This window comes from Amphiura filiformis, chromosome 19 (genome assembly GCF_039555335.1).
Source record: "Amphiura filiformis chromosome 19, Afil_fr2py, whole genome shotgun sequence".
Lineage (NCBI taxonomy): Eukaryota > Metazoa > Echinodermata > Ophiuroidea > Amphilepidida > Amphiuridae > Amphiura > Amphiura filiformis.
In genome coordinates, this window is record NC_092646.1 from 25,830,655 (window position 1) to 25,855,526 (window position 24,872).

Below are 24,872 nucleotides of genomic sequence, written 5' to 3' on the forward strand. Positions count from 1 at the left end.
ATAACAAATTTAGAATTGTTTGTGAAGATTTCATGATTATGTGTTAATCCAATGGCGACATCAAAAATGGCGATATCGCATCCACCATCATCTGAAATGGATTAAATAACCCATTTCAATTCATAATATGATTCAAAAGAGTAACAGTTATTTTCTTTTGGTTTCAGCTCTCAGTACATGCAGCCTCATGGGCTTAGGTCATGTCCATAACTTCATCAACCCACCGTTCCAGATGTCCAGTGAGTGTAAGCATACTCTGTTACAAGCTTGTGGTGAAGAGGGGCCACACTTTAAAGTAGAGGCTAAATTTGAAAGAGCAGGAATTGTACAGCAAGGATACAGTGCTGTGGAAGAGGTGTATCTTACTTATAAGGGCAAGGTGAGTACTTACAGCATATTATAATAAAAGCCAGAAACTAGTTCTTGTCAGATGATCCTGTCCAGCGTTGGATTTACCTGGTGTAGCAGAGCAAAATGCTCTCCATTTTGGACAACCTGCTACACAAATTTCGGCTTGTATAGCAAATTTTACAATGTGAACATGATAATATCAAATAAACATTGCCTAAATAGTCTTTTTGTTAAAAATTGCTATGCAAATTTTTCCAAGTAAATTCAATGCTGATAAATTCAATGATACTCCCCACGGGCCGTGATTGGTTAGTATAGTGCATAAAAGTGAGGCTGATTTCATCTGGTGCCTTTATCAGAGAAAAGGAATCACAAAAAATGGCGAATGATATAGGTACTTTTACAAGGCAAAAGTACTTTGCCTATATGTGACATGTTCAAGGGGAATGAGTCGTATGTCGACCTTGGTCGAAAATGAGTTTTACATATGTTTCTAAAGAGGACATTTAGAGATTTCAGAAACTGAAAACTCCAAGTCAATACGACTTTTCTTTGCAAAGTTACATTTATCAATCGCTGAAAACAATAGAAAAAAAAGAATTTTAACACTTTTGCCAATATCTCAAAATCAATGTTAGCGACATCCGACTCATTCCTCTTGATCGTGTCACATATAGGGATGGCCTTCAGGACGAAGCCAGTTTGGTTACGTTCACTGTGGAGGGAGCATAACTAAACTGGCTGCGTATGAGACTAACTCTGAGGCCGCACTCGCCATCCTAATCCAAATAGTGCGAGATATTTCGAGTGATAGAAGTGAAGTTTATGATGTTGTTTCTGTGCAAATTCCCAATGTTTTTCGCATCCAAATGTATTTGGAACTTTCATAATAATTGCATATTATCATTTTGGAAGAAAAATCTAAAAATAAGATCGTACATTAAGGCTTTAAATATAGCAATAGTATATATATTCATTTTGTTCTGTTTTTGTAAATTTTGAAGGTAATTGAATTGCGTCAAGATGGTAGTGTTAAGGTGGGAGGACGACCAGTCATCCCTACAGTCAATCTCGGAGGAATCACTGTTAAATGGGCAGGATCATACAAGGTAAGTGTGTTTTTGAAGATGTGTCTTGTCTGTCTGTTGGGGTGTCTCTCTCTGTCTGTCAGTTATGTCATTTATTGCCTGCTAAGGTATATGGAGAAACATAAGATAAAACATGGCAGGAAAGAATTCCAATTGGTGACCTTCATTTGACCTGTTACTTCATACTTGAAGTCAGCTTATTATGACTGTCTCTATTTGTCAGCTCATTATGACTGTTTCTGCATCTTTCTGTCTCTTATTTGTCTTTCTGTCTTTATTTGTCTTTCTGTTTCTATTTTTCTTTTGTCTCTATTTGTCTTTCTGTCTCTATTTTTCTTTTGTCTCTATTTGTCTTTCTGTCTCTATTTGTCTTTGTTTATTTGTTTTCTGTCTCTATTTATTTGTTTTCTGTCTCTATTTGTCTTTGTCTCTATTTGTCTTTCTGTCTATTTGTCTTTCTGTCTCTATTTGTCTTTCTGTCTCTATTTGTCTTTCTGTCTATTTGTCTTTCTGTCTGTTTGTCTTTCTGTCTCTTTGTCTTTCTGTCTATTTATCTTACTGTATATTTGTCTTTCTGTTTGTCTTTCTGTCTCTATTTGTCTTTCTGTCTCTTATTTGTCTTTCTGTCTCTATTTGTCTTTCTATCTGACTGTCTGTATGTTTGTCGGTTAGGCTGTTTTTGATTCTGTCTTTCTCTGTATGTGTGTTTCTCTTTCTGTCTGGGGGGGATGTGGGTGTTTTTCTTTCTCTGTGTTTTGGTTTATATCTGGTTTATTTGATATTTCAAGAACTATTAAGTTTTAAATAAACTCTGAATTTAGACTTTAAGGGCTGGTTTTTCAAACCTTGGTTGGAGCTAAGGCTTCATAGGCCAGTGGGCTAGCCCTGCCAATACTAACTTTTTTCTCACTTGTTATAGATGCAAATAAAGGTTAAATGTATGAAATTGTATGCAATTTGCAAATGCACAAATTTCATACATAATGAGTTTATTAGTTTGTAATTGTAATAAGTTGTCAAACCTATTCGCCAGCAAAGTGGTTACGTAACTCCCTGGTAACTGGATCACGCACCTTTTGGAATTGATAGTACTTGCCATAGACTTTGTGTTGCGATCATTTAGATCGTGGTGTAGAACTCAAAAGCGTGATCCAGTTGACATGGTAATAATCGGATTACACGTAACACTTCACTGGCGAATACATGTATTGTCGCCTCCAGCTGAACTTTAAGAAATCAGTCCCAAGAAGGAAGATGGTTTGATTTAACACAATATAATGATTGTGTGTCTGTTCTTTCTCTGTCTCCCATTTCTCTCCATCATTCTCATCCTCTCTATCAATCTCTTTCTCTTTCAATCTTCCTCCTCTATTTCAATATCTTCTTTTTTGTCTCAATAGACGTGCTATGTCCACAATCTTATAGATGAAGGGTTTATTTTGGGTGCCTTCTCACACAAACGCAAAACACTATGCCAACACACAATATCCAGGGTTCCTGCTGTCCTTGAGAGTCCTTAAATTTGAAAACACCTTTTCAAGGCCTTGAAAGTCCTGGAAATTTACACAAGGTCCTTGAAAGACCTTGAAAATTGGAATTTTACCTAAAGTCTCATTTTGACAAAATTTGGGGAGTGGAGAGGAACTGTCACTTTCGTTAGTACATGCCGCATGGAGAGCTGCATCATGATTTTTGTGTTGTGGCAAATCCTTGAAAATCATGCTTTTGGACCTTGAAAGTCCTTGAATTTTATAGGCTTCAAGGTGCAGGAACCTTTGATATCAGTTGTGTGATGCGCGTAATGCCCAACGCATGTACATGCAAATTGATTTGTACCTACAAGATGGCAAAAGGAGGAATAACCTCATTTTCTTTCTTTGTCACGATTTTCTGTTTTTTGGAGTTTTTTTTGTCGTAATCAGTTTGTCTGTCTTGTCGTGTTTGGGGCATTGAATGTGGTGGGCAGCTGAAATCACTGTGTAGTAGTAGGTGGCATTATTTAGTGTGGGTGGCATTGACCACCATACATAGCTACATGTACAACCCTTATGGTGAATATCACAGCAACCAAAGGGAATGTCCTCTCATGTATTGCAGTCTATCTGCTTGATCCATCATGCATTGCAGTCCTGCTTGCTCCATAGCAAATACATACATCTTAAGAGATGCTTTTAAAAATATTAAGAGCTATAGATAGTTTCACAATACTTTAGAGGTCATATTTTTTAAAACAAAAGTTGAAGCACCCCTGCTTTTGCAAGTAATTGAAAAGTTGAAGTGAGGGATTTTATGTACACTCTCTATGACACATGCATTTGTATTATGGAATTGCAGAGCATGATGTGATAGACCCAGCAGCTGTTGTGGGTGAATATAGCATTCATAATTTGTCACTCATTTAGGCCAAAAAAAAAGAAAGGGGTTTCTCTCATACCTCGACACATATGTATGTGAAAGCAATTTTAGTGCTTAGCCAATGCACTGGGCCTTTTTTACAGGCTTTTTTTTCCAGATAATAAAGGAAAACAATGGCCGCATAACTCAGCTGCAAAAAACAAGGGAAAAGTAGGCTTAAAGCACAGTAAAAAAAGAAAAGAAATCCGACATTTTGCATAGCTTATTTTACTAAAAAAGAGCATAGCACGTAGCTATTTTGCAAAAGGTGAGAGACATTTTTTTTGCCTTAGCACTAATATACCGTGTATTCGTCGAGTATAGTCCCACGCTCGAGTATAATCCCACCCCCATTTTTGAAAAATTTCAGAAATTGTAAAAAAAAAAAAAAAAAATTAATATGAAAATTGATAATTTGTATTCATGTCATACTCTATTAATGATTTCAAAATGCATTGAATTTGAATGCATTTTGAAATCATTAATAGAGTATGACATGAAAACAAAGTATCAATTTTCATATTAAAAATACAAAATATCTTCAAATTTTTTTTTTTTTTTTTTTTTTTTTTTTTTTTTTTTAGGTCAACCATGAATGATCCTAGCATCTAGGTCTAGGTCCAGGGACACTCCAAAACCCGAAAAAATAGTTTTTTTTTTTTTTTGAAATTGAGTATAATCCCACCCCCAATTGTGAAAAATTTTCACATAAAAAACGGGTGGGACTATACTCGGACCAATACGGTAATACATTCCCAAGAAGTTTGACTCAAGTTTAACAACCTCTAGCAACACCACCTTGTCCCATGTCAGTGACCTTTTGCCGCCAGATCATCAGACAACCTGAAGATGCACCTAGGATAAGGTGCGATACCGTAGCCTCTCAAATAAAAGTGAGTCCAGTTGATTAGATTATATTCCAATTTAACACTAATATTTGTCCTTCTTTTTGCAGCTTGTGAAGACAGACTTTGGTTTGACCATTGCCTGGGATGGTCATCATGACGTGAAGATCACAGTGCGTAGCCACTTAGCAAAACAAATGTGTGGTTTATGTGGTCACTATGCCGATGATAGAGATATAGGCTACCACCTCAGAGATGGAGAACATGCGCCATACCCTGATAAGAATAATCCAGAGAACCCGGTAAGGGTCAAATTGTACATTTTGGTTATTGTTTGGGGAGTTTGTCCGTACAGGCACTTATATCTGTGACTCACTCTGCGCTGACAAAACCAGAAACAAGTCGCATTTTTGACAATTCATGATTTAAATAAAAATGTAAGCACTAGACAGTAAGCTTTAAAATGATGCCAAAATTATATTTAGCATCAATACTTTTCAAGATATGGATAATTTTCTGAATGATACCTTGATATTTATGCCAAATTCCTATTCTGAGTAATGGGCCAATTAGTTTCCTGCCTTACAGGATTGAATAGGGATTATCATAGTTCAACTGCTATTTATTGATTAAATAAACCTCTTTTTAAAAAGTACTTTCAAGGCTTTGAAAGCTCACTTAGTCCTACCAGAGAAGATGTAATAAAGAGGAGGTTGAACAAGCTATCCTCAAACAAAATATGTGTGAGACCGCTCATTCAAAGTAAATGATGAATCACCCTATTTAGCTGCTTTACAATAGAATACCACAATGGGGTTTGAACCCGGGATGGGTGTGATACACAAGTTGCAGCTACCTGCTTTTAGGGATAGGTCAGTGTGTGCATGTCATCATGCCATGCACACCATGCATGCAGACCCTGTCATCTTGTCAGATTTCGGATAAAATATGACTGAAGTTCCATGGCAAATTATAATTTTGCTGCTAGTTGCCACTTTCAGCCTCTATTATTTATGATAAAGAATGTTTTCAATTATCAGAATATCTTTATTAGGTTTGCAGGAAATGACAGGAAAATACATAAAATAATAAAATAGAAATGATCAACAATCGTCACCTCTCTAAAAAATCCTAAAAATTTCTTCTTTAGAAATGTATATATTTACAAAAAAAGGGCGGATTTGGGGGGAAATTTTACAGCACTCGATTTCTTTCTTGTATTATCCACATGTGGTATTCCATCCAAGCAGCAGGTCCTTAACACACGCGCTTCATACTTTTCAACAAATTCTCTATAGAAACATTCAAATATTTCCAATTCTGAAGTGAAAATCTGTCAACCATGGGCGGTCACACACATAACATCATAGGATATTTCAAGTGGATGTTTAACTACTTGAGAATAAAGGACTATGAATAATTCTGTTGACCCTCCTCTTTATTACATCTTCTCTGGTCCTACACTCAAATACCATGAAATTAAGAATTTCAAAATTATGGGAATGTCATCTTTAAAGACCTATAACTCAAAACATGTCTGGCGACTTGTTCCGGGTTTTATTGGAGCTGATTACATTTATTAACATTGCCATTTTCCTTTTTGCCATTTTCTTTTCATATGGAAAAGTGCTTAATGAAACATTATTGGCTTATCCTTATCTATTGCTGATTGATTGAATTTATTCAAATAAACAATAAAAGAAAACAGTATTGCACAAAATTTTATAAAATTTAAAAAGTACATTGAAAAATTATATTAAAAAACATCTTGAAAAAGAGGCAGATTTACAAAAAAAATAAAAAGATTACAATTCCAAACTTAAATATTGTTAAAACATGATCCCCATGAAAATCATAAATAAATAATACGCTTTCAATGGCTACAAATGTATGTTTTTATGCTTTAACTGGAATCGTTAACAGTGTGAAAGATTTTGGAATTCCGACTAAATTCAACTGTTTAAATTATTCCAGATCCAGCCAATTTCATCAATAAAAAGTGAGCAATGTCTGGAAGATTGGGAATTTCAAAGAAAAGGTGCAACTGGAATTGAGATGGCATGCAGTCTTTTTTTAAATTTTAACCCCTGAGCACTACCTGCCGATCTAACATTGCCTCTGATTGGTCAATTACATGATATCTTCACTTTAATCACCAATCAGAATGGAGCTTTGCAAATAATTCACCCCAATTTTTTATGTGGTGAAATTGTTTTAACAATGTTGCTGATTGGTCCAATTGATAATGAAAACTTCTTTATGGCCAATGGGCAGGTAGTTCTCATGGGGTTAAATGGAATAGCCCAATTCAAAGCACAAATTTGATAATTTAAAGGACAATTTCGTATAAGTGAATATTGGGCTAAGTTAAAATATACACACCCCCATAGAAAACATGACCTTAATCTCCCACATAGGGAGTGTGAATTTAAAATGGGGTTACCTCAGAGAAGATGATAAAAGAGGAGGTTGCTCGCTGCCCACTTCAAATAAATAATGTGTGCATCCGCCTATTGATGGAAACAATGATCTAATCCGATTGATCAACTAATACGATAAGTGGCTTTGCGAGTCACGACTGTCTAGCTCTAAACGGCGCATGCCCGGATATCAATTTGTTACGTCAATTGAGAAATATAATTTCTGTATTGTTTGGCATGACCGGCTGCTAAGTTTGACCCGAAATCCCTGTGAAAAGACCATCATTTTGGATCCAAATAGCATTTTTGGACACGTGACGACACAAAACGGGAGTATATGGAAAAAACTGACACGAGTTTGAATTACTTATTACACTAGTTTTAAGTTTCCGTAAACTGCGGCAAATATTCATATAATTATCATTTAAATTTCTTTTCTTTTGACCTTATATTAATTTTACTGGAAAATTAATTATGCTTGACTTTCCATAACTTAACAAAACTTTTGATTTTTTTAATGGGAGTTGCGATATTTATAATGCTTTTTCACTCATTTAAAAATCATGGTCACCCTGGTTAGTATTACTTAAAGAAAAAAAGCATGATTTGACTGCCAAATTGGGAATTTAACGATGTACTTCTGTGTGTGGAATATTTTCTCCACTAAGAGTACTACCGAATCAGTCGAGCGTGTGGCGGATGAACAGATTACCACAAAGGAAGATTAAAGGGGTGTTTTTTAAAAGTACCCCAAACAAAGAAAAGTGAATGGAGGTTAACTGTGGGCAATCGAATTATAATGTTCGAGCGATCTCCTCTTTTCTCATCTTCTTTGGTTACCTGCATGGGTAGCTCCATTTGAGATCTGCACTCCCTGTGTGGGAGATGAAGGTCATGTCTTCCATAGGGGGTAGGCCTATATGTATTTCAACTGGAATAGCCCATTGCATAACATACCTCTATATGCTTGAAAAACATAATGTGGAATTTTTATTTGTTTGTTTTTTTGTTGACATTTGTGTAAAAGTGTTTATGCAAGTCTATGAGGAGAGTGGTATTTGAGGGTGCTATCACTGCAGGTTTATTAGATTTAACCCCATTAGAATTACCTGCCGATTGACCATAAAGACGTTTTCATAATCAATTGGACCAATCAGCAACGTTGTTAGAATAATTTCATCTCACAAAAAATTGGGATGAATTATTTGCAAAGGTCCATTCTGATTGGTGATTAAAGTGAAGATATCATGTAATTGACCAATCAGAGGCAATGTTAGATCGGCAGGTAATGCTCAGGGGTTAAAACTTGTTGTAACAAAATGAGCATTTTGTTGTTCATAGAATCTGTGCTTCAAACAGGGGTGTCTCATACTGTAGTTAACAAATAAGAAATTTTCCACAAACATTTAATGTCATCTCCTTCAATGCTTAACCCCATGAGAACTACCTGCCTATTGGTCAAAAAGAAGTTTTCATTATCAATTGGACCAATCAGCAACGTTGTTAGAATAATTTCACCACACAAAAAATTGGGATGAATTATTTGCAAAGGTCCATTTAGTGATTGTAATTTCCTTCATTTTTCACTTTCAGGGTTTGCGTCAATTCATCGGTAATTGGGCATCAGAATCTGATAAAATAAAGTGCACGAAATTACCTGAATTACCTGATGACGCATGTGGACGAGTATTTGCCGAATTTGGTCAGGACGCTGTGAATTATGTCCATGATCAGTGTAGCTACTTAGCAGATGAAAAGGGTAAGTCCATACCGTATTTCCTTGAATAGTCCCCTCCCCCCCCCCATATAAACGCCCCCACCACTTTTTTCAACCAAGATGTTTCAAAAATGCTGATATTTCCATTTGGCCGAAAGTGGTCAGGTCGCTATGAATTATGTAAATGATCAGTGTAGCTACTTAACAGATGAAAGGGGTAAGTGCATACCATATTTCCTCGAATAGTCGCCCCCCTCATATAACACCCCACCACTTTTTTCAAAAATGCGGATATTTCCATTTGACCAAAAGTGTTCGGGTCGCTATGAAATATATGTCAATGATCAGTGTAGCTACCTAACAGATGAAAAGGGTAAGTGCATACCGTATTTCCTCGAATAGTCGCCCCCTCATACGCATACCGTATTTCCTCGAATAGTCCCCCCCTCATATAAATGCCCCCACCACTTTTTTCAACCAACTATGTCAATGATCAGTGTAGCTACTTAACAGATGAAAAGGGTAAGTGCATACCGTATTTCCTTGAATAGTTCCCCCCCCCCATATAAACGCCCCCACCACTTTTTTTCAACCAAGATGTTCCAAAAATACTGATATTTCCATTTGGCGAAAGTGGTCAGGTCGCTATAAATTATGTCAATGATCAGTGTAGCTACTTAACAGATGAAAGGGGTTATATATAGTGCATACCATAATTCCTTGAATAGTCCCCCCATATAAACGCCCCACCACTTTTTTCAACCAAGATGTTTCAAAAATGCCGATATTTCCATTTGGCCAAAAGTGTTCGGGTCGCTATGAATTATGTAAATGCAGTTTAGCTACTTAGCAGATGAAAAGTGTAAGTGCATACCGTATTTCCTTGAATAGTCCCCTCCCCCCCATATAAACGCCCCCACCACTTTTTTCAACCAAGATGTTCCAAAAATACTGATATTTCCATTTGGCGAAAGTGGTCAGGTCGCTATAAATTATGTCAATGATCAGTGTAGCTACTTAACAGATGAAAGGGGTTATATATAGTGCATACCATAATTCCTTGAATAGTCCCCCCTCCCCCCCATATAAACGCCCCACCACTTTTTTCAACCAAAAAAAAAAAAAAATGCCGATATTTCCATTTGGCCAAAAGTGTTCGGGTCGCTATGAATTATTTAAATGCAGTTTAGCTACTTAGCAGATGAAAAGGGTAAGTGCATACCGTATTTCCTTGAATAGTCCCCTCCCCCCCATATAAACGCCCCCACCACTTTTTTCAACCAAGATGTTCCAAAAATACTGATATTTCCATTTGGCCGAAAGTGGTCAGGTCGCTATAAATTATGTCAATGATCAGTGTAGCTACTTAACAGATGAAAGGGGTTATATATAGTGCATACCATAATTCCTTGACTAGTCCCCCTCCCCCATATATAACGCCCTACCACTTTTTTCAACCAAGATGTTTCAAAAATGCTGATATTTCCATTTGGCCAAAAGTGTTCAGGTCGCTATGAACTATGTAAATGCAGTGTAGCTAATTAACAGATGAAAAGGGTAAGTGCATACGGTATTTCCTTGAATAGTCGACCCCCCTCATATAAATGCCCCACCAAGTTGCACACATAGTCGATGATAGCATTGATAATCTACAAAATTCTGGTCGGAAACCGGGAAGAAACCAAGAAGTCGGTTTTATGTTATATGTGACCGTACACCACGAATGAGCCGTAAATGTCCTCAATTGTATTCTGAGTTACAGTTTAAAATGGGCATGAAGGTCGTATTCATAGGCACCTCAATTTGGTGCTACGTGTACCTCATTTAATGAGATACACGTAGCACCAAATTGAAATACCTATGAATATGACCTTCATGCCCATTTTAAACTGTAACTCAGAATACAATTGAGGACATTTACGGCTCATTTGTGGTGTACGGTCACATATTGCCTATCCATGTTTTTGGAATTGGCTATATATTAAACAAAGCGGGTATTGGGAAGTGCACTAAATAAATCGTCCTTTGAGAAAATAGTATATTCCATTTAAAATCCACATTCCCCCTGCTGAAGATTTTGGAAATATCATCCACAGGGGGAGTATGAGTTTTGAATAGAATAGACAGTGCAGGTAACTGCTATTAGAAATACTCCAGTTGTGGGAGATAAAGGTTAAATCATACAAGAAGGGGAGTAAGTGTTTCAAAATGATTAATCTTGACCAATTACAATTTAAAAACATACTCCCCCTGTGGAAGATATTTCCAAAATCTTCCACAGGGGGGGTGGTGGAATCACTGCAGTGCTATCACTGCAGTTTTATTAGATTTAACCCCATGAGAATTACCTGCCGATTGACCATAAAGACATTTTCATTATCAATTGGACCAATCAGCAACGTTGTTAGAATAATTTCATCTCACAAAAAATTGGGATGAATTATTTGCAAAGGTCCATTCTGATTGGTGATTAAAGTGAAGATATCATGTAATTGACCAATCAGAGGCAATGTTAGATCGGCGGGTAATGCTCAGGGGTTAAAACTTGTAACAAAATTGAGCATTTTGTTGTTCATAGAATCTGTGCTTCAAACAGGGGTGTCTCATACTGTAGTTAACAAATAAGAAATTTTCCACAAACATTTAATCTCATCTCCTTCAATGCTTAACCCCATGAGAACTACCTGCCTATTGGTCAAAAAGAAGTTTTCATTATCAATTTTGGATTTTAAATGGAATAACCCAATAACTGTGATCTTTTACAACTTTTTAATGACAGGTATATTCCATAGCTGCTTGGGCAAGGTACCTCCAAAGCCATACTTCAAAATATGCATGCAAGACATGTGTGCCGGCTATCCACTTGACCTGGAATATCGCTGCGAGACATTTGCTAAATATGCTGATGCTTGTTTGGCTCGTGAGGTCAATGGTATTGCCAACTGGAGATCGGTTCTTGGTTGTAGTAAGTATAAAGTAGATGTTGATCAGTAATATAAAGTAATAAGAGAGGCCCTGAGATTAATCCCTGGGGAACTCTGCAGTTGATGTTATATTTATTATTTTCAACCATTTTTGGTGAAGTAGATTATTTTTTAAAGAAATTAAAAAAATTTCTAGATATTTATATCTAGTTTTTAAAAATTAATAAAAAAAATATTTTACCAAAGATTTATTTTAGTTGGAATAAATTGTAATTCTTTGCAACTGGACTTACTGTTTTAGCTGGCTGAATTGTTACACCCTGGGATGACAATGTTGGTACATCCCTTTATGGAGAGGTTGTTTGTCTCTCCTATGTAGTAGTCCTCACAGTCCGAGTCCTGGCAATTGATCACACTTAAACAATATTGCTTTGTTTGTGCTGAGGAATCTTGTCCTTGGGGTGGACTAACTTTTGTCTCAGAGTGTTGCATAGTTTTAATGAGACTGGGATCTGGTGTTGTCCAAAAATTCTCTATAACTTGTCAGAGACATCCGAGACATAAGAGATGGTAAATTCCTCAACAACACAGCCCAAACCAAGATCAGTAGGCCTGATGATGCGTCATGGATATGATGTGGTCAATAACACAGCCCAAACCAAGATCAATAGGCTTGATGATGCGTCATGGATATGACATGGTCAATAACACAGCCCAAACCAAGATCACTAGGCCTGATGATGCATCGTGGATATGACGTGGTCAATAAAACAGCCCAAACCAAGATCACTAGGCCTGATGATGCATCATGGATATGACATGGTCAATAACACAGCCCAAACCAAGATCACTAGGCCTGATGATGCGTCATGGATATGATGTGGTCAATAATTACACAGCCCAAACCAAGATCACTAGGCCTGATGATGCGTCATGGATATGATGTGGTCAATAACACAGCCCAAACCAAGATCACTAGGCCTGATGATGCATCATGGATATGACATGGTCAATAACACAGCCCAAACCAAGATCACTAGGCCTGATGATGCGTCATGGATATGACATGGTCAATAACACAGCCCAAACCAAGATCACTAGGCCTGATGATGCGTCATGGATATGACGTGGTCACAAACACAGCCCAAACCAAGATCACTAGGCCTGATGATGCGTCATGGATATGATGTGGTCAATAATTACACAGCCCAAACCAAGATCACTAGGCCTGATGATGCGTCATGGATATGATGTGGTCAATAACACAGCCCAAACCAAGATCACTAGGCCTGATGATGCATCATGGATATGACATGGTCAATAACACAGCCCAAACCAAGATCACTAGGCCTGATGATGCGTCATGGATATGACATGGTCAATAACACAGCCCAAACCAAGATCACTAGGACTGATGATGCATCATGGATATGACGTGGTCAAAAACACAGCCCAAACCAAGATCAATAGGCCTGATGATGCATCATCGATATGACGTGGTCAATAACACACTAACACAGCCCAAACCAAGATCACTAGGCCTGATGATGCGTCATGGATATGATGTGATATTGTAGACCCCTAAAACAGTAAATCTAGTTGCAAAGAATTATAATTTATTCCCATTTAAAAATACAAAGAATTGTTTTGGTTATGTTGCCATAAAATATTTTGGGTCAAAAACGTATTTGTGGGATTTTCTCCAAAATTGAACATTTTTGCCTAAATTTGACCTTACAGATGCATTCCTCAAGTTTTTGCCATTCTAAATATGTATAATTTATATACTTTAGACCAACAATTTAGCAGTTATGTGACCCAAAAGTGTCCATAATTCCAGGGTTAAAGGCCTATTCGTCAGTGATTTGCTCATCAGAGGATTGTAAAAATCATCAAAATTCAGATTTTGGCACCTTTGTTGGGGTCATAAATGTGCTAACATAGCCTACTGGTGGTTAAACCAAAAGCTGTGTATTAAAGACAAAATAAAACATTTTACATGAATCTGTAAAATATTTACATGTATTGAATGGGCTTCAACTTTGTCAATACTGCTGTTTTCCTCATTTTTTTGTCACATTTTTCATTTCAAGAATTCCTAATAACAATTTTCAAGACTTATCCTTCACTTTTAGGCAATTTATATACAATTCTGATTTTTTTTACACTTTCGCTGGGATCACTGAATAAGCTTGAAACATTTTTGCTTCCATATTACACCCTCTACAGCCATTGATTGCCCAGCCACCATGGTATACAGTGCACTAGCCAGCGGATGCCCTAATACATGCGGAGATATACACGCAGCAGAAACGTGCAAAGTCCGTCACTATCAGGGATGCGAGTGTGATGAAGATTCGGGATTGGTGAGAGAGGGCTACAGATGCATTCCTAAAGAAGAATGTGGGAGTGTCCATCAGGGTCTCTACTATGAGGTTAGTTGTTGTTTTTTACCCAACATTTTGTTGTGTGATCCGAAGGAAATCACAGTTTGTTTTCCGACCAGGTGCATGTTTGTTCGCACTGAACAGGCCTAACTAGCTGGTTGTATATTCTATAATTTTCCTGGTGTGTTAACTGTGCTTACATCTAGACACCAGTTTGATTTTTTTTTTGAACGGGACCCTAATTTAATGAGAAAAACGCCGAAAAAAAAAATAATTCGGCACTGCACACAATTGCGCACAATTAGCCCAAATCTGGCATTTTCCTGTCCAAATACACCTACTTTTGAGCGTTGGTGCATGAGTGCGGCATGATTGGGTGCGATAATTTAACGTGAAATTCAATGAACGAGGTTACTATTCGCGTGTACTACACACCATGTGGATTTGATAAACAAGCACGGTGGTTGAACTGCGCCTATGACTATTGTTCATTCTGTCTATGATATTGTCATTCCGTCTATGATCATTATTTTTTTACCGAAATAAATTCATTTTTAGGAGAACTTATGCGTGTGTCAAGGTTAAACTTTACCGCTTTTACTTTACATAAATATTATATAATAACATGCATTAGGTTTTGCAATTTTACTTCGTTTGCAATTTTACTTCGTTTGTGTATAGCATTTCAAATAATAAACCCGTTTATATTGACAAAACTTCCCATCATGCATGTTAAATTGACATATCTTCCCATGAGCCTCCATTTAGGAGATGACTAATCATGAGTCATATATAGAGTTGAGCGAATTGATAGGGAATCGATAGCTAATCGATGAACTTGAACCGTTACGTAACATTGCAGCATCTTCAATATCATTTGGCGATGGGGTTTTTGGGGTTCTTGTTTTGCCCACACCTATATTTCAAGTGTTTTCAAGTGGCGTCGGGTAATAAAGAAGCGTCCCTCTTTGTCACAGCTGATCGAATTCTCCAAGTTGACGGATGCGAAAAAAATCATCTCCACGATATCATCTCCAAGAAATCATCTTTAAATTATAGTTCTTCTGATCATCTTCATTCTGCAATCATCTAAACGCAAGGTGGACAAAGTATGATATTTTTCAATTTTGTTATGATTTATTGATAAGTATAATTATGATTTATTGATAAGTATAATTATGGACTATGGAAATTTATTGACGGTAGCTATTGGGACTTTTAAGCTTGATGTGTTTTGTGATCAGTTGTGGTTTACGTTCATCAGTTGTGGCCTGTTTTATAATAGGCAAAATTCATTATGATAGCTATACCGTATTTTTCCAAACTTAAATATACTTCTTGATAAATTTTACTAATATTTAATGATTTTGGTATACATTTTAGTTGAAGAACTTTGAAGGAACTGCAATGCAATTTCGCGAAAACATTTTCGGTTAATTTAAATTCGTACATTTCTCTGCTCGGCATGGTCTATTTAGCAATGTTTTCGGATTCATTTAGCTTCATTTTAATCAATATTTCGGTCATTAGCAATGTTTTCGAGTTCATTTTGGTCAATGTCAATGTTTGTCTAGCTTTGTGCGGGCTTGACTTCATTTTATAGTCCTAACGGCTTGCCTAACGTGTTCGCCTAACGTGTTCAGAACGTGTTCAGAATCCTAACGCACGTATGCAACTCGTTTATCTGTGTCTTGACGGTAGCTATCTGAGAGACCGTTTGTAACGGTTCATCTGATCAAAAGGAATAAAGTTTGTTTTGTAGTGAAAAACAAAATGTCGTTACGCCTAGCAAGTCAACTGACTGCTTGCAAGCGCTTATGATCAAGGCGAATGTCGTAGACAGTCGATTTTGATCAGAAATAATTTCTTCATTAGAATACGTTTTGGTATGGGTAGGTAATCATGATATTTTTAGAAGGAGAATTAAGGAACCGATCGATTCAAGATAAACGATCCAAATCGTTGGCTTTATTTACCTTAAAATTAAATGTTACGAATTCTGCACCCGGCTCCATGAATGATCATGACGATAAATCTCGTAATTTTGTCAATTACAAACGCAGAATAATAATTATTGCGATAGACCAACAACATCATGAACAAACATTACATGATTATGGCCATGTCATGCTAACTTTGTCATATAAAAGTTCAAACTTTTGTCTTATTTTTTGTATTGCATTTGCACTTGCAGTTCCTTGCATGGTGCAGGTATATGGAAACCTTGCGGTGGAAATATGATGGGAATGATTGTAATAGTTATTAGTAATAATGATCATTGATGATAACGACTACGTTCCCATCATGTAACGTCAATATGCCTCTTCAATTCTAATGTATACTTTGGTTTTACTAATTTTAATACCATGCCATATGGACTTGGAGGTAGACACGTAGATGATGTACCGTACATGATAACAGCTAAATGTTGATCGTCACTTTGCGAAAGCTGAAATTATGTACAATATGTTCGCTCACACACGCATGGTAGGATAATCGGGTGGCCCAAAATTATGTACAACATGTTGATGCTCGCTTTCGCACACATCATGGTTATCGATTCTATAATTCCCAAAAATTATGTACAACATGTTCGATGCTCGCTCGCACACGTCATATGGATGTGCCTTGTTAGAGTTTGATAACTTAGGATAATCGGGTGGCCCAAAAATTATGTACAACATGTTCGATGCTTGCTCGCACACGTCATGGTTATCAATCGTCAAAATTTACCCCTTGCAACAGCTGCTTATGTTGATCGTCACTTTGCGAAAGCTCATGCTCGAAACTGGGTTGCACACATCACGGTCATGTTTATGTGCCCTGTTTAGGGTTTGGTAACTTAGGATAATCGGGTGGCCCAAAAATTATGTACAACATGTTGATGCTCACTCGCACACGTCATGGTTATCGATGCTATAAATTTTCCATCTGCAACAGCTGCTTATGTTGATCGTCACTTTGCAAAAGCTGATGCTTGAAACTGGGTTGCACACATGACGGTCATGTTTATGTGCCCTGTTAGGGTTTGGTAACCGGGTGGCATGTGCCAAATGAACACATTTCAAATGGTAGGTCTCTCGCGCATGAGCAACAAGGGGTGTCTGACCCAATATTTAATAGGCGGTTCTCGGAAACAACAAGGAGTATAGACCTACCGATTGAAATGTGTTCATTGGGCACATAGGGCTATGATATAAGTGATTATAAATAAAACCTGAGAGGGTGACCAGCCAACCCATTTGGTGATTTGAGATGGACTGACCCAGTAAAATGACTGTCTCTCCGCGAACCAAAAGGCCAACACCAACACAAGAGACTAGATAGTTTTGAAAATACCATTTTAATTTTAATTATTTATTTTTCATACAGGTTCTGTGATATGCAACCGTGAAGTTCCATACCTGTGGCAACACCAAACACCAACATATAAATCACTACTGTAGTCTGGAGGATTACCAAAGGTACGGTATTTAAAACCGCTTTATCCATTTCAAAATGGAGCTTTTTGAATCTGAAGAAAATTCTTTTATTTTTCTCATAAATCCCAGTGAAATTTTAAGTCTGAAATACTTACGGTTCTACGTCCACTGTGATTCTGTGAAACACATTTTTGCTTCTAAATATTAAAACCACTGCTGCTAGTGCAATTTAGCTTTTTAAAAAGTCAAAACTTAAGGGCTGGGGTATGAACGTTTGGACAGTATTTATTTTGGGACATTAGAGCACATCAGACATATCGAATTGCATTCTGAATATGAAGAATGTCATTCTGATATCAAATAATTTTGATTTTTTTTGAAATTCGCAATTTAATACACATTTTATGGCAAATCATTAAAAATTTATATTTTTGATATTTAACAGTACTTGAAGTAAACTTTATAAATCTGATGATTTATGAAAGGTCAAAATTTTCAATTGACCGTCGGCTTTTCCTCCCTGCTACATACACTTTCAGAATATATCATTAGATTTATATAATTTACTTGAGGACTGTTATATATCAAAATTTGAAAAATATCAAATTTTTATAATTTGTCATAAAATTTGTATTATATTGTGATTTTAAAAAATGAAAATTATTTGATATCAGAAAGACATGCTTCAGTATTCAGAATGCAATTCGATAGGTCTGAGGTGCTCTCATGTCCCACAAAAATACTGTCGAAACATAATAAACGCTCATTTTGGATCCCTTAAAGGAAGGGACATGGTAAAATATTTAGTATTCTTATACAATGTACATATTGAGACTTTACAAAAAAATGTACCATTAAGATTATTGTTTCCAAATTTTGAGTTGCTTGTTCGTGCAGTTTTGATGAGAAGCAATGCCTCACAGGATATGCAGATTATGGACTAAACGAAATTTATCTCAGGCGATAAATTTTAGTATTACTTTACTAATCTTAACGAGTAAAATATGAGCTTTATGCCAATACCAAAAATCTCAGTTTTGATATAAAAATAAAAAAGAAAAAAGGGGGAGGGGTTAAGTTAAGACCGTACTCTACATGTAATGTACATGTATGTTTGTATCCTTCTCTGGCGGACTCTAAACAAGTGATGTGGAAATACCTGGCTAACCATAGACCCTTGATGATTATGAATTTCTTGTTGACACAAAATATTTTTTCAGTTGTTTTGGAAAACGGCCAGATGTGTAAGTGGCAATAAGATATTAATTTTGTTAAATTTTTAAGTTAAACTAATTTGAATTTTATGTACAATTTTCTTTCAGTTGCTGCTGAAATGGGACCCAAGCTCTGCAAACTACAATGGAACATGATGATAGAATACATTTATCAGCCCAGCAAAACAGTGACGAAGATAGACATGCAAAAAACAAATGCCTCCAATTGATGACAAATCATGAAAAACATAAATTTAAAGACTGTTTTTCTCACAGTCTTAATTGTGGAAAATGGATTCATCAGATTCAGAACTTTTCATTAGGGATACCGTTTTTTAATAAGGAATATGAGTGACAAACTTTAAGACTATTTTTCCCACAATCATGAAAATATGGGTACATGTATATCATGAAGATTGGGGCCACAATGTCGAGTTAAAAACATGAAAATGTAAATAAAATAATTAAGAAACTCCGACATAAATACATATGTAAGAGTGTTCTGGACTACCTATTGTCAATGCTGTTTGTCGCAAATGCATTTTAAGATGTGTAGACTGAACACTGTATCACTGACATTGGTTTTAAATGAGTTTTGTCAGATATTAGGGGTCAGACTCAGCCCCAGTCATGAAACTTATATTCAGAAAGATTTTATTAAATGGTTAATTTAAACAAACCAAGATGTCATGTATATTACAGAGAGCTGATACATAATTTATGTTTGCAATACCGTATTTAATTTATTTAATTCTGTAAGTGCAGCAGGGTATAATGTATGATGTTATTGCCGTAATCACAATCTATTTTTGATATAATTTTGATACAGATTTTGATCGGACCCCAAGGAAGATCAGCGTTTCATTGATGGGGTTACGCTGCTTCAAGAAAGTATAAATAGATGTATTAGTTTTTGATACACTTGGAAATAGGAATACATCCTGTTATCATATGATATCAGCTAGTATCAAAATATAGTGTATCAAAAAAACCTGGCTGTTGAACAATCAAGTGTATCAAATCGTATCAAAATCTTTCAAGTGTATCAAATTGTATCAAAATCTTTCAAGTGTATCAAATTGTATCAAAATATTTCAAGTGTATCAAATTGTATCAAAATTGTGCAAGTGTATCAAATCGTATCAAAATCTTTCAAGTGTATCAAATTGTATCAAAATCTTTCAAGTGTATCAAATGGTATCAAAATACTTTCAAGTGTATAAAATTGTATCAAATTTTTTGCAAGTATCTAACCGTATCCAAATCTTGAAAGTGTATCAAATTGTATCAAAGTTGATATGATTTGATACAATTTGATACTTTTTGATATATTTTGATACAATTTGATATATTTTGATACAATTTGATATATTTTGATACATTTTTGATATATATCAAAATGTCCCATTTTGATATACTTTTGATACAGTAGGCTACTTTTTGATACAATTTTGATATTATCAAAACTATATCCAATTCCTGCCAGGGTATACCCAAAATATGTAGTACCACTACCTCAATATTCTACTTTCTTTCCTACCAATAATCAGAGCAAATAAACTTATAACTTACTGAAGACAAAGGACTTAATGGACTTACAAATAGAAGCTTGATTACAGGAGATAGTTACTGGTCATGTATACTTGCATGTAAACATACTTGTGTTACCAATACTTTGATAAGCTCCATATGTGGTAAGCTTATAATTATAGGCTTACTGGTATATGGTATGGAACCTCGTTAAGCACAGTACCGGTACTTTAAATATGCTTTTTTCAGTATGCTTTAAATGTACTTTTCTAGTCATTGTGCTTTATTTGTACTTTAAAGGTACTTTATTGTCGTTCCAAATGTCGCACATTGGAATGTTGTTTAGAAAGCATATTTAAAGCACAGTGCTTTAAAAATACTTGTTTTGGTATAAAGTATAATTAAATCACAGTACTTTAAATATGCTTGTTTGGTTATAAAGTACAATTACAGTACAGTACTTTAAATGTGCGTTTTTTCAGTATGCTTTACATGTACTTTTCTGGCCATTGTGCTTTATTTGTACTTTAAATGTACTTTATCGTCATTCCAAATGTCGCACATTGGAATGTTGTTTAGAAAGCATATTTAAAGTAGGCCTACAGTGCTTAAATATGCTTGTTTTGGTCCAGGGTCGATATGTCCTTTAAATAACCCAACATTAAAACATTCTATGCCAAATTTTTCCAACCTTTCTAAAAGAATAGTTCTCAAACTACAGTTTGTCCACTCTGAAGTACAAAGTGACAAAGCGCGCATACAAAGCATGTAAACAACACTGCGTCTATGCTGCAGCTATGTCTGCCTTCAGCCTTCAAAGTCAGCACAATGTGTGCGTCCGCATCAATACTATGTACTTCAAACTAGACAGACAGTATATACGTATTCAAAACAAAGGCCTTAAAGCTACAATGTACGACAACCACCCATTCCCATTGTCTTCAATCATTCAACCACAAGTCGACAACCACAAAACAATCCTATTTAGAACTTTTCAACTAAAATTATAGCCACACTCTACACACATACCAATTGGGTGTCAAACAATCCAAAAATTACCTCACAAGTCAATGTGACACATATAAAAACATACCTCAAGGCCATCGTACATTCTAGCTTTAATACACTGTTCATAAATTAAATAATACTCTGTGCAATTATGTTAACTTTTGTAACGTCATTCCAGAACAAATAAATTTATATGCTTAAACTAATATTTCCAACTTCAGATTCTTTATTTTGTCTCATCTTATTTATCCCTTTTAAGAAACAATAGTAACACATATTAACATCTATAAGTCAACTTCATATTAACAATTACATAACATTCTAAACACACATTCAACATATAATACAAACCTTCACAAAAAAACTCAACCTGCAAACAGAACAAACATTCTCTAAATTATAATCAACAACTACTCAGTATTTTATCAACAATTATACATTCCATACATGTGTTCATGCATATCAAAAGCATGCACTTGAGGGCTCATACATATATCTCTCATTTCAAATAATAGCCATGAATAAAAACCAGACATTTCAATAAAAAGGTCACTTCAAATCATCCACAAGTCGCATAGTTTAGAAATACAAAACATTCCTTAAGGGAAGGGGTATGTACGTTTCAACAGTATTTATTGTGGGACATTAGAGTACATCAGACCAATCGAATTACATTCTGAATACGCAGAATGTCCTTCTGATGACAAATAATTTTGATTTTTTGAAATTCGCAATGTAATACACATTTAATGGCAAATCATTTAAAAATTGATATTTTTGATATTGAAATTTTATACATCTGATGATTTATAATTGAAGCTTATGTAAATGGAATAAAAAGCCCACAATCAATTGAAAATTTTGACCTTTCGTATTGAAGATATGGATTCCCCCCAAAACACCAACAAAAATTAGGTCTTTTGGGGGGAAAATCCATTTCTTCAATATTAAGAAAGGTAAAAATCAAACTTTAATAATTTGTCATAACATTTTGTATTATATCATAAATTTCATAAAATGTAAATTATTCGATATCAGAAAGACATTCTTCGTATTCAGAATGCAATTCAATAGGTCTGATGTGATCTCATGTCCCACAAAAAATGCTGTCGAAACGCTCATTCCAGTTCACTTAACCATGTCACTTAACCATGATTTGAAGTGACCTCCACATGCTATGAGTCTAGTATTCATTCCAAACTATTATGAAATAAAAAAATATACAACCATCAAGTGCAACCTTTTCATATGGATGTACACAAATAACAACAAACCCATCTATACATAGTTGCCACCCCAATATCCAATCCTGTTTATAAAATGTACATTTCTACATTCCATAACATAAACAACACAACACATACAACTCTTACACCTCAAAATCAATCCATAATACACATTACACACACTCGGATCACACAAGGTTCTGAACAGAAACTCGACATACAACCCAAAATGCACATCAAAACCAGTAATCAGGATCACACAAGGTTCCCAATTACCACCAACCAACCTGAACCACAAACCGCAAATGCCGAAAACCGCGAAACCCGAGAACCGCTCTAGTTAAATCTATGACCGCATGGCTGGATGAGTGCCATTTGGGATGAAATATTCGGTGCGGACTGATAAATTTTCTTCACCATTTTTTATGCTATAAATTACTACTGACTCATGCCCCCCACTACCTCACGGCCATGTTTACAGGGGAGCTTGTTGCGCCTGAGGCTGCACTGTTACAGAGCTCTTAACATCTGTCTGTTTTCACCAGTTTTTACTGTGTGTTGCACATTAAAAAGTACATAATTCTTTTGATTGAAATGTGGTGCTTATTCTTAGCTACAATATTATGATATCATTTGGATCTGTTCTTGGATGATTTATGATTACAGAAATTTCAGATCTGAATATTATAGTATTCAACATTACTGATATTTACTGCAGTACAGGTAGAGTGATTGATACTAGTATTGATCTTTTTACACTTGAATTGATTTCACACCCTTGGCTGGACTTAATTGTTGTATATGCCTTGTTTATAGCACCTTTATTTGGCATGACTGGGTCTATAATGGCCCCCAATACCTAGTTATTTGGATTCCAACCTGATAGAACTAGTGTTAATGGTCGTGTTTCCCATTCTACCTACAGAACTTTACAACAACTTGACATGTGTTCTGATATCCCTACGAAGCGTGGGTGCAGAGGGGGTAAAACTAGCATATATACCCCTATATCAAGAATCATTGATAATACACCTGTACACAATAAACTTAACCTCAGTGTGTGGAATGCACAATCTGTTTGTAATAAAACTGATAAGTTGTGTGACTATGTAACTGATCATGATATAGATGTCTTATGCCTAACTGAGACACGGCTTAGGCCAGATGATCCTGTGGTTATAGGAGAACTATCTCCCCCTGGCTACTCCTTCATAAATGTTCCCCGAAACTCTGAAGTAGACCATCATGGTGGTATAGGCATCTTGTATAAGTCCCAGCTACATCTTGGACTCAGCACAAATGTCCAACTACCCACATTTGAAACTTTTGAGTATACTGTGGTATCCAACACATTTACCATCATTTACCATCATTGTAGTATACCGACCACCACCCTCCAAGGTAAATAAACTCAAGTTAGCCACCTATCTTGAAAACATTGATGAGTTTTTGAGTGGAGTAGACTTACTGCCTGGGAGAATCCTTCTAATTGTGGGTGATTTTAACATACATTACAATAAGCCAAGCAAGTCTGACGTCAGAAAATTTTCTACCATCCTGGCTTCGGCAGGCCTAGTTCAACATATTATCGGTCCTACCCACAGGTGTGGAAATACACTTGACTTAGTCATTACCAGGCAGGATGATCTCATAATGAAGAGATACATTATTGATAGACGACATTTTCCCAAGGATCATTTCATGATCAATTGAATACCTGAGTGGAAGAAGGGCCCAACTCCAATTTTTTACAAAAATGAGTTAGACCCAGCATTTTATTGCCAGCAGACTGTTCTTGCTTGTGTGCGACAGATGAGCCAAAATCCACTCTCTAAATGGTCTTCCGCGTACACTTAATCATGGGTTTCATGGAAGAAAGGCCCAACTCCATGGAGTTGGGCCCTTCTTCCACAAATATAGGGTTAAAGAGGAATTTTGTTCATCCATGAGATCGGCTTTTCACTACAATAAATTTACTTGCTATCATGTTACATGAGTTATACTTGTGCAATTAATGGTGATTACCTAATTTCTGTAGCTATTTATAACACATAACTGGCACTTGCAGTCAGTGCCGTAACCAGTGGGGGGGCGGGGCTAGCTGCCCCCGGACACAAACAAACTGGGAAGAAGAGCAAAAAAGGGGGAAGGGGAAAAGGGAGGAAGGAGAGAAAAAGAGGGAAGAAAAAAGGAGAAGAGAAAAAGGGGAAAAAGAGGAAGAAGAAAAGGGGAAAGAAGAAAGAAAAAAGAGGGAAGAAAAAAGGGGAAGGGAGAAGAGAGAAGGGAGAAGAGAAAAGGGAAAGAAAGAGGGAAGCCCCTGGACCCCACCACGGGCCCTAAAGCGGG

General features: G+C 36.1%; 1 protein-coding gene and 1 long non-coding RNA gene across 2 annotated transcripts in view; both read left to right on the plus strand.

Moving 5' to 3' along the window:
- The window catches only part of LOC140141112 (alpha-tectorin-like), a 110,661-nt gene that overhangs the window by 72,554 nt on the left and 13,235 nt on the right, over positions 1-24,872 (plus strand). Inside the window, exons 28-33 of the mRNA XM_072162896.1 lie at positions 168-379; positions 1,356-1,460; positions 4,789-4,980; positions 8,692-8,857; positions 11,595-11,780; positions 13,969-14,174. Coding sequence (XP_072018997.1) covers positions 168-379; positions 1,356-1,460; positions 4,789-4,980; positions 8,692-8,857; positions 11,595-11,780; positions 13,969-14,174 — 1,067 coding nt within the window. The remainder of the gene's footprint in view (positions 1-167; positions 380-1,355; positions 1,461-4,788; positions 4,981-8,691; positions 8,858-11,594; positions 11,781-13,968; positions 14,175-24,872) is intronic.
- LOC140141111 (uncharacterized) lies at positions 15,079-18,979 on the plus strand. Its single transcript, XR_011857352.1, has 3 exons — positions 15,079-15,235; positions 17,499-17,590; positions 18,871-18,979. It is a non-coding gene; the product is annotated as an uncharacterized lncRNA (long non-coding RNA).